Source organism: Ambystoma mexicanum, chromosome 14 (genome assembly GCF_040938575.1).
Source record: "Ambystoma mexicanum isolate Mex_15411 chromosome 14, UKY_AmexF1_1, whole genome shotgun sequence".
NCBI lineage: Eukaryota > Metazoa > Chordata > Amphibia > Caudata > Ambystomatidae > Ambystoma > Ambystoma mexicanum.
This window is the reverse complement of record NC_090940.1, coordinates 297,021,827-297,037,029: the sequence shown is the minus strand read 5'-3', so window position 1 is coordinate 297,037,029 and position 15,203 is coordinate 297,021,827. Positions and strand designations below refer to the sequence as shown.

The following is a 15,203-nucleotide window of genomic DNA, read 5'->3' as shown; positions in this document are numbered from 1 at the left end:
AGAAGAGAGAAGCCAGGGTTGTGGACCCTCATAACACTCAGAGTTGGGTGTTATACGTGTGAAACCTAATGAGGAGAAGACATGGGGAAGGGAGTCATTCCCCCTGGTTGTAAGAGATTGTTTTACAATTACTAGGTGAAGGGAGTCATTCTCCTGGTAATATGGACCAGGAGGAAGGTCCAGATTAAACGCCAGGAGAAGGGAGTCATTCTCCTTGCCCACCAAGGAAACATTGTGTGGATTTTGACCATAAACCCAGGAGAACAGAACAGTACTGCTTTATTTCTTAGTTTATAGTGTAATGGCCAGAAGTAGGGCTTTCTTGACACAAGACGGTGGACACTTTTACTTTAACAGACATCCTGGGCCTCATCACAAATTGGGTGTTGTTCCGGCAAAATTTCTACTGAGAGGAATTAGTGTTGCTGCCGGGACGAGCGGCATTATTAGTGCTGAATCACGACCTGGCATGAACGCGTGCCCACTCCGGCGGTAATGCTAATACTGCCTGGCAAAATCAGCACCGAAACAAGGCACTCTGCCAAAATCTCGGCGCTAATAGTGCTGGTGTCCCACGGCGCTATTGGTGCCGGCGCAATTAGCGCCATTGCCAGACCGGGAAGCATGGCAGCGGCCATCTTTAAAAACTCAATCCAACCTGATTCACCCACTTCCTGCCGCCATCCAAACCCGAAACACACTGTCTGAGAACTGGCTGACCAAGCCAAAATTCAGAGGGGGAGAATTGGTAGTCCTCACTGATGAGGTAGAAGCCCACTGTAAGGAGCTGTATGGCAGCAGACTGCGGAAGAGAACAGGCCAGCGCCAGACTGCCATCTGGCTTGACGTCATCAAGGTTACTGCGGTGGGCACTGTACCCCGTGATGCAGAGGGCTGCTGCAAAAGGTGGAACGACCACAGGGTCATGGTTGCGGGGACTCCTCTCCCAACACCGTCAGGAGGACAAGGCAACTGTAGGAAGTAGCACCAAGCCACTAGTCCTGACACCATGGTCGGAGAATTGTAGTACCATCCTCAACATGCAGGGCATCGAGGGAGTCGGTGGAGCGGAGGCAGGAGGTGGGTCAATGTGCCACACAGCAAATTACCATCTATAAATGTCAGCCTAGCACAAGATGCTGTAGTGACAGGGACGCATGCCATCCGACCCAGAAGCTGGGCCTGCCGATCAGGGGTGAAGTGATGGGGTGCCACATCAGTCACCCTCCACAGCAGCCAGGGTGCAGGGCACCAAGTACAGCCCTGAGCAACACTGCAGTGTGAAGGAGTGGCAAGCACTACACCGACATGAGTGCAGCAAGCCAAATACAAAACACAGCGCAACACTGATGGCTGCACAGCAGCACCCTATAGAGCCATGGCAGTACCATAGACAAAGGCACCGCACTCACTCCCACAAGACATGCATCACCCAGGGAGGGGATGTGGGGGCATGAAGGGCCACAAGCATGCCTGTAATATGTCAGCTGCTCCTGCATTCAGCACACAGGTCCACCTGGCCATGTGTGCCACACACATGGCTGCAACCATTCCCGCAATGTCTGCTGAACAACCATGCCCATCTGCCCAAATGTGGGGTGTGTTAGGAACTAATGGTGGCAACAGTAAAGACAGGCACAAGTGATCACAGTTCAAGGGTGTTAATTAAACTGTATACACAGGTTGGAAAAACACCTAATCTAAACTAAATCTAAGATGGGAGCAAGCTTCGACCATCAAATGAAAAATAAGGCAGTCCTTGTGGCATCTGGTCAAAGTATGTAAAAGGGTATATATTGTAAAAAGACCTATTGCCAGTCTTTACAACTAATGTGTGGGATAGGGTGTATAATAAAGAAAGAAGTGTTGACAAATAATAAGTCAGGATGGGGTAACCAGGGGTCTCCTTTCTCCACATTTTGAGCATGTGACAAGGTGGCACTCCTTTGCATAGCACACACTCAAGCTCTCCCAGCACAAGCTGACAGTTCCGTTTTCAGCTATCATATTCAATGGTTTAGTCTCTTTTGATAAAAAGTATTTCACTTGAGGACCTGATGTATTCAAAACAAATGAAAGTTCCTTTTTCAATCGCACTTAGGGTGATGATTCTTCTGGGTTCAGACCCCTCTTAAATCTCAGCCTCCCTCCGTCTGGTTCACTACGTCCCACGTTCACACGCTTTCTCCTTTTATATTCACCAGTCTTTGGGTGATGGCTTTTCACCCTAGGATCCCCCTCTTCCAGGCTCAGACCCTTTTTGACTGTTTGCCTCCCTCTGTCGGGTCCACTACAGCTTTTCAGTGTTCTTTAGGACATCATGCTTTGCCGCTTCCTGTTGGCATCCCTCTGTCGGGATCACTCTTGCCAACCACACAGAGTTCTTTCTCCATTCTTATTAAGCGGGATACCTTGCCCTTAGCTTTTCATTAATGTATCGGTCAAAGACTTTCTGCTGTACAGAGGATTTTGCAAGACCCCTGTATGACCACTTGGACCTTTGGGGTGCGGCCTTCCTAAGGCCTTCTGGTATCGGTAGTTCCAAAAATGCAGGATTCACCACAGTGTCTCGAGTGAGCACCCACGTGGTGCCAGACCTCTCTTCTGCTGGTTTTCCCTTAACATTCACAGTTCTTTGAACTTTCCTTATTTTGCCACTTTGCAACTTTCATTCAACACAGTTAAGTTTCTTATTGGCTCTCCCCTCGACTCCCCGACTGTGATGAACTGCTTAGCTTCTCTGGTATCTAGAGTCAAGGGCGGTACCATGGTAGCAGGCATCTCTCTCTCTGTCCTGCTTATCACTGTAGTCATGCTCTGTGTACTGTTAACATCTACTGCAACACACGTTAGCAATTGTTCGTGGTATTATGATTCCTTTCAGGGAGGATTCGCAGGTCTGGGTTGGAAAAAGCAAGGTGGTTTCTCTCCTTGTTGCACCTTCAGTCCCCGCCGCCTTTCTCCTCCTCTTGAATTGCGGTGTTGGGTTACCGGTCTCATTGTGCGGTCTTCCTTGCTTGTAGTGTGCGCTCGTGCTCCAACTTTTATCCCTGTGGGGGAAGGGAAAGGGCCGTCAGGTGTGCGTGGTTCTGGTCAATTGCCTGACCCTCGTATTGGGACTTGTTAGGTAAACGGCTCTGGTGTTGGTCCGTTGTCTTTCGTTGTGTGTGAAAGTGTTCGTGTTGGAAAGGGACGGGGCAGTGTTTCTGGATATCCTACGTGGTAAGATGGGGAAAAGGTGTTAAAAGAAGGGGGGTAACCGCGTCTAACCCATCGGTGTCCCACTCTCCAAGGACCCTCCATCCAGGTGATCCTCCCTCACTGCTCCACCCACAGGAACTGCATCCAATAGCGATGGCTGTGTCTTGGCCACCTGGATGACAGATCTCGGGGACTAGCTAGGGAGACACCTTCAGGTTTCTCACAGGTGCTACTCTGTACCATAGCATATGTGTCTTGCATTCCAACACACGTGAAAGAACAATACTTGGCAACATTTTGCATGTCCCCTACAGGTATTCACGCATCTCTGACAGTGTCTGAGGAGGATGCGTGGGCAGGCTTGTTGGGAAATGGCGCCTCCACGCCCTTGAGGTCCACCACCCCTACCCCTCCAGGGCAGCCACATGCCACGCCAATGTGCAAGGACCACCATACCACACCTGGACTCAGCAAGGCCAAGCGTGTAGGTTGCAGCGCAGGCCTTGCGCCAACCACAGGTGCCACGGGGACCACCGCCACACTGCAACCACTCTGCCAGCTGCAGTGGCTGACACAGAGACGACACCTGCTGGCAGGGCCCTCGTTGACACCCAGGAGGATACAAGCCAAGTGCAACAGGGTGATGAGGGGTCACACATCCCTGAGAGCCTTCCCTGCCGCCAGCATCCCCAGCCACGCAAGCCGGACGTGGACACCCCATCATATGGCTCTTTGGCCTTCAGCCCTGACCCTCTGAAGAGCCCCCCTCCCATTCACCACACATCTCTGAGCCAATCCATCCTCCAGAGGCTGGACGAAATTTAGAGGCGGCAACGGGAGAAGGAGGCCATAGGCCACACACATTCACTGCACCTCCAGTCCATACATGATTGTATACAAGGGGCCACCCGCCGGATCGTGAGGACAATGGAGAGGAACCGGGCACAGGTGGCAGCTAGTACTGCTGCCCTGGCAGTGTATGGACAAGAAGTCGGAGAATTTCAGCCTTTGCTGAGTCGATGCAACAAAGCCTAGAACTCAATCTGCAGCACATCCGGGACCAGCATCCATATCCTCAAGTTCGGCCCCGCCTACTGAGGGTGCCACAGCCCAGCAAAACCAGGCACCGGTCTAAGCGCCATTTGGGGCCCAAATCACTAGGGGCAGCCCTGAGAGGGAAGAGGCCACGAAAGTGATAATGACCTACATTTTGCCCACAGTCTGGATGCTGGGGTGTTGGTGTTGAGATGGGGATATTCTGTGGGGGGAGATGGGGATACTCTGTGGGGGTGTTGGTGGTTGTTGGGGGGATAGTGTGTGGGGGTGTTAGAAACCCCACTCCCCCACCAACACGCCCACACACTATCCCCCTTCCACCACTTAGTGCACTTAATTACATTAAAATAGTTGAACTTCATCAATGCAAGGACTTTCCTCGTGCCATGGTTGTGTTTATTAATTGATGTGAGTTTCAAACAGTGGTGCGTGGTGTAAGGAAGGCATAGTATAGTATCTACAATAAGACCGACACAAGTGACCACAGTTCAAGGGTGTTTATTGAACTTCAAAAAGGATTTGAAAAAGGCATATCTAATCTCAAATCTACAGATGGGAGCAAGCTGCGACCATCAAATAATAGCGCAGTCCTAGTTGCGTCTTGTCAAAATAAAAGTTCCTATACTATTAAACCTATTGCCAATGCTTACCTCTAAATACAAATAGTGTGGGAACAGTGTTACGAAAAAGAAAGAAGTGTTCACAAAATGGTTTATCAGGATGTTCAGGCCGATGGCCTCCCTTCCCCACGTTTTCAGCACGGGACAAGGCGGTTCACTCTAGCGTAGCAAAGTCTGTCTTGTTTAGCACGAGGATACAGTTCAATCATTAGGATCAGGGCCATCTGTGGCCAAGTCTCTTTGCCTACCAGTCTCTTTACTCGGAGGGCCTGATGCAACAAAATAAACAATAGGTTCTTTTCCTCCTTCAGATGTTCACAAGTACTCAATTCAGGTGATTTACTATTCTCCCCGGATCCCCCTCAGCTGGGCTCAGATCCCTCTAAGCTCAATTAGTCTCCCTCGGCTGGGCTTGGACCAATTTCAATTAGTATCAACTATCGAAGACGTCCGAATGTGCACAGGGTTTGGCTTGACCTGTTGCAGAACCACTTCGACTTCACAATTTCTTTCCCTTTTACATTTACCACCTTTCAGTTGGATACCTAACAGACTTTTGAAGGTGCACCCACGTGGCGCCAGACCCCTCTATCGTATCTTGGCTTCAAAGTTCAGTCACTCATCTGCTGTTTAATTGTATTTGCGTCGCTTGCCACATACGCTTCACACACTGTTCTCTTCAGTTTTCACTATACAATGTTGCCGCTTGCAACCTTGGCTTTAACATAGACCAGTCCGGTATCAGCCTCCCCAACTCACCAGCTGTGCTGACTTCACTGGCGCTGCTTTGTTGTAGGATCCAAGGACAGTACCACAGCGGCACAAAATTCTCCCCGCCTTGACTATCGACGCAGGAGAGCCCTGAGAACCTCCGACACACAATGCAGGATTCTTCAGCCTTGATTCCTGGTCTTATGTTTCTTATTCTTGAAGGTTCATGAAAGTAATGGTCTTTCGTTGAAAAGGTCAAGGGCACTTCCTTCCTTGCAATCCCCTTCGGTCTTGCCGTCTTTCGCCTTGCATTAAACTTCCATCTTGGAACTGCAGCTTCCTTGTGTGCTTTGCCTTGCTCAGAGTTTGCTTTTGTGCTCCAGCTTTTTCTCCGTGGGGTCTAGTGTGATGGAAGTCAGGTGTGTTTAATGATCAGTAATTGCCTGACCCTGTTTTACCATTGTATTGGGACATGTCTGGTTTACAGCTCGGGTGTTAGTCTGTTTTCTCTCATGGTGAGCTGTCCGTGAGAGTGTTTGTGTTGTAAAAGGGTGCAGAGGAGGGTTGAGTTCCTATGTATCCTACCTGTTAGGATGGGGTAAAGGTGTTACAGAGAAGGGGATACCGCGTCTCGCCGTCCGGTGTCCCACTTCCCGAAGACCCCTCACCCAGATCATTCTCCCCCACTGGTCTACCCCCATTAACTGGATCCAGAAGCGATATCCGTGTCCTGGCCACCTGAATGACAGATCTTTGGGGACTAGCGGGTGAGACACCTTCAGGCTTCTCACAATGGCGTATGCCATTTGAATGTCTCAGAAAGAATCGTCATTCAGTCCATGGTGAGCCAGTCGGCCATTCCTGGCGTCATCTCTGGCAATGCGTGCAGACGCCTCCGCCACTGGCAGTACATCCTCATCCTGTGGGGGTGGCTTGTCCACATAGGGGGGCATAGGGACATTCTGCTGGAGGCAGATATTGTGCAGCATGGCACACACAAGCACTATTTTACCCCCTTTTTCAGGTGTGTATATTAGTGCTCCTCCTGTACGGTCCAGGCAGTGGAAACGGGCCTTCAAGAGGCCAAAGGTTCGCTCAGTGCACACACGGGTCATGCTGTGAGCGTGGTTGTAGGCGAAATCCTGTGGTGTTTGTGGGTCATGCACAGGTGTCGTGAGCCAGGGCAGCTGCGGGTATCCGGAGTCACCTACACGGAGAGAGGCACAGCCATAAATCAGTGTATTTGGGGGGCGGGGGGGTGGCATTTCACGGCATCAGTGCAGTGGACATCATGTGCATGCATATGGGGCTTCATCGCGTGGCATGTATCTTTACAATGTTTGTGCATGTTGTCGCTCGTATCATGCATTGTATTTATTTAACATACACCCTGTTCCCTTGCAGCAGATGTTACGCCATGCGTCTGTCGGTGCCATGTCAAGCTGACATGGTGGCTGTCTTGTGACAGTGTACTGCTCTCGTGCATGTGGCCTGATGAGTTTTCTATCAGGCCCTACATAGGCTTCTGGGGGCAGCGGGTCGGCATTGCGGGCTGAGTGTACATGGCTGTGGTACTGGCAGGGTTGATGATGTGTGATGAGATGTGACACTTTGTTTGACATTGGATTGGATTATGCATGTTGCATTGTGGTACCTGTAGTCCTCTGTGTTTGGAGTTGCTACTGTATGCTTTCATCATCTTCTCCGTCCAGGTATGTCTGGCATGTGCATGTTCTCTGGGCTGGACTGTGACGTTGGTGCGGGAGGCGACCAGGTCAGTCTTTTGCATTCACTTGTCATGCCACATGCTTTGTGAGTTTTTCACATCCTCACCCCCATTTGTTCAGGTGCATTGCAGCGCCTGCATGCTGACAGTTTTACTTAACCACTATCCTCATCTGTTGTCCTCTGTGCCTCTCCATGTATCCAGGCAGTGAACTGTTACATAGGACCATGGCTTCGTGGGTGGATCCAGGGTAGCGGGCACAGCAGTGGGTGATGTACAGGTTGGGGTTGCAGGTCACCTGCTCCTTCATAGAGTGGTAGTGCTTCCTGTTGCGGTACACTGCTTTGTGGGCCTGGGAGGGCCACCAACGCAACATGGGTACGGTCTGAGGCTGCAATGACATTTGGCATTTCAGCAACGGCATAGATCTGTGCCTTCATGCCGTGAACCTGTGGTGTGTAGTGAGATGTGGCATGGAACATGTTGCAGGAGAACATACAGCACCTGGGGCAACACTGCACAAATTCTGGGCTGTGCCATGCCGTGCATCGTGGCCACGGAGTGCTGGAAGGTGCTGGTTCCTAGGAATTGTAGGATGGACACTAGCTTTAGCATTGGGGGCACAGCTGTCTGGATGTTTATCCTGCTCCCTATGTCGCCCTCGATTGTGGTGAGCTGCTAATTTATGGTCTCCCTGTTGAGGCGGTACAGGGTGACCAACTGGATGTCAGTGAGGGCCTGACTCTGTGGATCAGTGTAAGCCTTGCTTGGCCCCTTCTCCTACCCTGTACTCCCTGACCCCTGGGCTGGTTGTCCAGCCTCTGTACTTCTAGGCGCAGCATTATCAGCTGCAAGTCCCATCTCGCAATGGCTAGTGGCAGCATGGTGTTTGTAACTGTGTTTGGGGAAGGTGTGTCAGTTATGTAACCCTCTGGAGTGGATTGGGATCACCTGTGGCTTTGTTTCTCCCACCTGCCACCTGTGTTCATTTACCCCCACCTGGGGCTAATTGTGTCATGTTTTCAGCGGTATTGGCGTTGTTTTCCGGCGCTAATACCGCCATACAGGGACTTGTGATGCAGCAGTGATTGCGTTTCATGTTATTGGCGCAGATCCCGCTAGATGTAATTGCGCCAGATGTTTTGTAGTCAGCAGTATTTATGGCGGTGCATGAACCGGTGGAGCGGTATTGGTGGCACTAATTCCGTTAAGGTCACTTTTAGGGCTTACTGCCCAACTCGTGATGAGGCCCATACTGACAGTTAAGTTAGATCTTTTGTTGGGGCAGGGAAACCCTTTTTAGGATTAGGGAAATGTATGGGTTCTCTTTATTTACTACTTTAAAGTCTATAGCCACAAATATGCCACCTTTGTGTCGGTCCTTCTTCTGCACCCTTACGGAGCTCTTTTAAAACGTAAAGCTAACAGCAGTTTGCAGCAGCCAGGCCTGCTTCTGAAAGTAACATTCCCCACAAGCTCTGATGAGGGGCCAGGGGGTGCATTAACTGAGAATGTTGAGTGACCATTGTGGCCTTTCTATGAATATTTGTAATTTATTTCTATTAATTTGAATTGTTGCACCAAAAGGAGAAAGATAATCTCAGGTATGAAACCCACCCCCTGCCTAGGCGACCGCTGCCCATCCAATCTCTTTTTAGAATGCATGGATACCCTAGTTCCCTGGGTGACGAGACTGGTGAATCTTTCCTTCTTCAAAGGCCATGTCCCCTTCCTCCTCAGAGGCCTGGATTATGCCCCTATTAAAAAAGAACAACCTTGATCCTCTGCTTGCCAAAAACTATCGCCCAAAACCAACGTGCCGTTTCTTCTTAAAATCATGGACCGTGTGGCTCACCTTCAGTTTCAGAAGTTTATCGAGAGCAATAACATTCATGGCCCACAGCAGTCTGACTTTAGAGCCAGACATGGATCGGAGACTGCCATGCTAGACCTGAAATCCAACCTTGCTAGTATCGTGGACAGAGGTCAGCCAGCCCTTTTGATGCTGTTGGATCTCTCAGCAGCCTTTTCCCTGGTCACCACTCGGTTGGTGGCCAGGCTGAAGGACTTGGCTGGCTGTTCAGGCACAGCAGCACGATGGGTCGCTTACTTCCTGGGGCCCCGCAAGGCGAGAACTGCTATTGAGAATGCTATTTACTCCCCAGCAGTCATATCCTGCGGAGATTATCAGGGATTCTCGAGGATTCTGCATCTCACCACCTTTGTTTAACATTTACATCTTGCTACATGTCGATGACCTGGGCATTCTATATACAACTACGCTGACGTCACCCAGGTGGTCCTGGAGCTTTCAGGCACTTTAACTCGGGACTCCTCGGCTGTTAATGCCATCTACTGTGCCATCCAGGCTTGAATGATAGCCAATTTGCTTGTCCGTACAAGATAGAGCTCCTGAACGCCACCTCAGAGCCAAGGCTAAAAAAACTTCCCAACAACTATCAGAGCTTTGTTATTGCTGACACACTAACGTTGCTGTAGCCAAGAGAGTGAAAACACTGGGCATCTTCCTCGACGTGGAGCTCACCATGAAACCCTGTTGCACACACCCGGGCATCCTGTGGTTATATTAACAGATTACTCAACCATATCCGCCCCTACATCCCCCCCCAGGAACCGATCCCTGATGGCCTTGGCCCTGGTGAACTCTCGCTTGGATCACTGCAATAGCCTGCTGCCCGCTACTTCTGAAGCAAACATTACAGCTTTGCAAGTCATTCAAAATGTATCAGTGCGCACAATTCTTGGGCTTACCCGGTGTGACCACATCACCAACACCAGGACGGTTCTTCACTGGCGCCTCATGAAACACTGCATTACTCATAAACTTCTGACACTGACACACAAATGCTAGAATTGGGAGGCACCCATATACCTTAAGGATTGCATAAAGGCATACAAGCTCACTCATACTTTGAGGTCTCAGGATAAGTCTAGATGTCTCCAGCCCAGGTTCAAGTTGGTCAAAATCAACCCTTATATTCGCTTTCGTTGATTTCAGAGAAGCTTTCGACTCCATCTACAGATTACTTCTAATCAATAAACTAATTAAAATGGGCTGCCCTAGCTCACTAATTAAATTGATTGTACTTCTACACTCAAATACTTCAATTAAGATAAGTATTTCCTTAGCTGGGCAACTGACCCCCAAAATTCAGACAGCCCGGGGGTTGAAACAAGGATGTATTTTGGCGGCCACAATTTTTAATTTGTTATTTTGGACATGGGCAAAAATTTCATTGTTATTAATTCAGATGCTCCAAAATTAGGGCCACATCAAATTGCATGGATTCTGTACGCGGATTACCTTATTTTAATATCCAAAATGCCGTCGGGCCTCCAACGGTTGATAAAGGGTCTCTCGCATTATGTACAAGATAATCACATGTCAATTAACTTAGCCAAAACTCAGATCGTGCAATGTGTAAATAAGAAATGTCGCCCCCTTAAAACGTCCATCTGGACTTTTCAGGAGGAGATCATCTCTATCACTCCGCAATACAAATACTTGGGAGTTATCATCAACAATCACATGCTCGCTACCCCATATGTCAATGATCTAAAACATAAACTGCAAACATTAATTTGCCAAGCAAAAGTTTTGTTATATAAATTTGGCAAATTTACATGCTCTCCAGTTCTGCTAAATTACGGCCAAAAAGTTTTACCCATCATTACATATGGTTTCGAAACCAAACATCCGAGGGAGCGGGTTTTTTGGGTGCGGTTAGAGGGCAAATTCTGGTGTGCAATATTGAATCTACCAAACTCAACACCCTTGCCTTTGATGCATTATGAGCTAGGAGCCCTCTCGCTGCTTGTGTTTTATGCATGGAAACTCTGCTCTCTATTAAGGAAATGTTTGCTATTTGTAAATTGCTCTGATTTATCGCACAAATTGGCCATGTATATGTTAAAATCTATTCATCCCTTCCCAGTCAATTTGAGGAACTTTGTTGTTAATCTTCTGGTGGATGCTGACATCACAATCGAGTTATTGATAACAAATCCCAAACGTGCTCAGATGAAATTATATCAGTATGACTGGATCTGTACCTTAGAACAATGCTCTATTTATAAAGATTATAGCATTTACATTTTTGGATTGAAAAGAGCAAGAGTGACAGCTAGCTACTTGCTCAAATTTACATCACCACATTTCAGAAACCTCGATCTTCGATTTAGACTTAATTTATGGCATACTAGAGAAATTTTATGTAGACGAGGACAACTAAAGAAACATGAGAACATCTGTCAGTTTTGCAAATTGCCAGAATATGAGGAAAACCTAAAACATCTAATAGTAGTTTGTCCTGCATTGAATGTGTTACGCTGTAAATATTTTAAAACACTATTCAAAAGCTATAGAATGCTGACTTTAGATGTATTTTGGTTTAGAATATTTTCCTCTTCCTTTCAAGCCGTCCGCATAGCTATTGTCCAATTCCTCCTAGAACTAAAGCTAGATATCCCGGAACTGGTAGCCTAAATCTGTGCTTACCTCGAATGGACTGTGCTATGATTTGCTGTCTAATTAACCCTCTTCCCTGAGCAAAGGTTGCAAATAATTGTATATGATGTTGAAAGTGACAATCGATTTCAAGAATCAGATATTTTTGAAAATTGTACATGTGTGTAATTGTAACCGAGATGCTAAAGATAAGTGTAAAGATTTGTATTCTCTTCTTTGATGAAATGTTCATAATAATGTTGTTGTATATGTGTCTCAAATTGAAAGGTTGATTCATCAACCAAACAATTCATAAAAAACAAAAAAAAAACAAGTTGGTCAAATTTGGCAGCTCCAGTTTTGATGTCCAGGCTCCATCAGCATGGAATGCTATCCCTCTTGGATTGAGAAAGATCAAGACTCTTGCAGAGTTTAAATAAAGGATCAAGACCTATCTCTTCGACTTGACAGCAGGCTAAATCACCACTTTGTATCTTTGTTGTATGTCTTGTTGTGTTCTTTGTGTGCCTTGAGGCCTATTGGCGTTACAAAAATGGTAATAAATGAAAATAAATACATATAAATAACTGCCTTGAAAGATGTTATTTAAGGACCTTATGTTTGTAATTTCTGCTTGTATAGTTAATTGCACTGATTACCAAATGACATTACCTAAAAGATAGCCTCCTATACTTGCAGACTATGCTAGTAGGTGACGTGGGCGTAAGAGAACTATAGAGACATTTCTGTTCCAAAACTTTACAAAGGATGCAGAGCAAGAAATGATGGCATTATCCTAGCAATATAATGACGTGTTTTCTGGTTTCTCCAAGGGAGGTGCAATCATTTGTCCATGATAAGTCACTGCTTAAGTGTGTGAAAGAAAGGAATGCTCAACCAGTGAATGTATCTATAATAGATGCAACACTTCCCATCTAGGATAGATCCACCTGTCATGTACATGCTTCCACAACCATTTCTGGCACTGTACCTGCCTTGGTTTACACATTTTCGTGCATGCATGGATCGGTGAACTGTTTAAATGTAATTCCTCCAGTATGTGTTACAGCTATTTGTGTTCAAGGAAAAAACAAATGTAGAATTGTATACATTTGTTTTTCAGGGTGGAACAAGAGATAATGGCACGGCTCATCAGTGAGATGTACCCGGTTCAGCAAGTAACTGTTCCCAATGTTAGTGTAACTGATAGTGAAGAAAGTTCTTCCCACTTCTCGGATATAGGTGAGTCCATTACAAAAGGTAATACAAGCAGTGTTACTTTTCTAAATGTAAGTGTTAGTTTTGTAATATGACATTAAAACAAATGTCTTTGGATGTGGATTAAATTAAAGCAATTTCTTAACTCCAGTTTTTGTTGCTTGAGACACATTTTCACTAGTTGAACAATTCATTTGATTACTTGTTTGGATTCGAACTGTATTTTTATATATTGCAAACAGAAGATAAAGAAAAGATTTAGTGTGGGAAATCTGAGTTACAATATTTGCTTTCCTGCTTGTACGTATTAATCCTTAATCCAACTGGGCCAACTACATTCTGGCCAAGAGATCCAGACCGCATGGAGCTGCTGCCTGCATAAGCTACTCGGCACAGCCTTTTCATGATGGCAGCCGCGTTCTGCATCATTCCTGGAGCACCTACGTTCCTATGAGAAGTGCAGTGATTTGCTCAGCATTTACAACAGAGCCGGCAGGCAAAACCGGAGTCCCTCGAAGGGTCACCTTTAAGGGCCTAGGAGATTCCCTGTTTAGGCCTGTCTGGGCATTGGAAAGCCCCCCGCCTTGCCACCTGATCGCGTCTCCGATCGGCTGCACACTTCTGATTTCGGGCAGCCCCCTCCTACTGGATTTGTTCACTTTCCGACTGCCTTTCTGCTTGTCGACTCAGCTTTTGGCATAAAGGTAACTGCTGCTGCCCAGTGCTGTTTTTTTTCACTGTGCCTGCTGAACAATTGCTGCTTCAAACACAGAGGTTGCAGTGTTTGGGGACCCTCCAGACTTTGAGGCCTCAGCGCTCCCTGTAGCTTATCCTGGTATCTGCCGGCTCCTTACTCCTCCCTGCCCCCTTCTCATTGCAGGGCCCCTGAGACTACTGCCTTGCTGCTTCTTATGCAAAAGCGCTACATCTTCTTTTAATCCCTGGCATTCAGCGAGCATCCTTGTTTTTCCCTTCCTATAAATTGTCGCAGCGCCCATGGACCCTCCTTTCATATCCTACAACCTCACCCAACTTGAGTATCAGCACATAGGCAGCCTTGCTCCTAACCTCACACCACACTAACTCTGATCTGTTCATACTGCAACTGCTACCAACCTGAATGGAACCATTTACTTTTCTACCAGCACGCTGCTACCTGACTCTTAAAGACTTGTACCCCATTTGGGCATATTCTGCACTGAACCAATTTGAATCTGTGGTCTGCCGGCTAATTGCTTGCTTTCTCAGTTTGTGAGGCCTTTTTTACTATATTTTAGAAAAGCAAATCTGGTAGTTCTGAATGTTTTTAAAAATTTGGCCTTTTTCACCCCTTTTACAAAAGTCAAATATGAGTGTTTTTGATTCTGCCTGTTCTCTTGGAAAAGCACATCTGTCTGTGGTTGTAATTGCTGGCTGTGCCTAGGTGTTCACTCTTTCTCTTATCTCATGTCCTTGTGTCATAGTTTCTACTGCTTGTTGTAAGCTAGCCCCTATCCCTTCTGGACACTTGACTTACAGCTCATTGATTTGTCTCTCATAAACTTCCTTCCCATGCCATTCCTCTTTCTGTCACCCCCCCTGGCCTCTTCGCTACCACCGACGGGTGTACCACTTCCCTGTACCCCTCCTCGGAAAACTTTCAAAGGGGGAAACCAGCTTCACTTAACTACTCTCAGCGCTCGTTTTGCCAATAAACATTCTTCTGACATCTGTCTCCTTCTTGAAGACTTTGACCTCAACGTTCTCACCCTTACTGAGATGTCACTGAGATATGATGCAAGGCCAGCTCTGTCACTGCTCTTGACACTATCTATCTGAGGGATACAAGATTCTTTCTCTAACTGCATGTCCGCACATTAATATCACTCTGCCGATAGGTTCTTACTTTGAAAGAACTGTATATATGATTGCCATTGTTTGCTTTTCTCTTTATACATCAGTACAGGCACACTTTGCATGTGGTGGTACACACATTGCATCTTAAAGCGACATAGCTTTCTTTATTTTATATATAGTTCCCCCACAGGATATCGCTATCCGCACAAGCAGCTGCTTCGATTTCTATGGCATTGCTAAAAATAGGCTACACCTAGATATTTGGCTTACCGGTGGAGTTTAAGTCCACCTCAAGATGGCCGCCAGGATTCCTGAATGTTTGCCCGGGAAACCGCGGGTACGTGTATATGATCACGTGACTCCATTT

At 47.1% G+C, this 15,203-nt stretch overlaps 1 protein-coding gene across 2 annotated transcripts in view; it reads left to right on the top strand.

Annotated features, from left to right (window-relative positions):
- KIAA0586 (KIAA0586 ortholog) overlaps window positions 1-15,203 on the top strand; it is a 2,241,463-nt gene that overhangs the window by 1,381,788 nt on the left and 844,472 nt on the right. For both annotated transcript variants that reach the window (XM_069637413.1, XM_069637412.1), the window contains exon 21: window positions 12,906-13,024. In XM_069637413.1, the coding sequence (XP_069493514.1) occupies window positions 12,906-13,024 (119 nt within the window). The remainder of the gene's footprint in view (window positions 1-12,905; window positions 13,025-15,203) is intronic.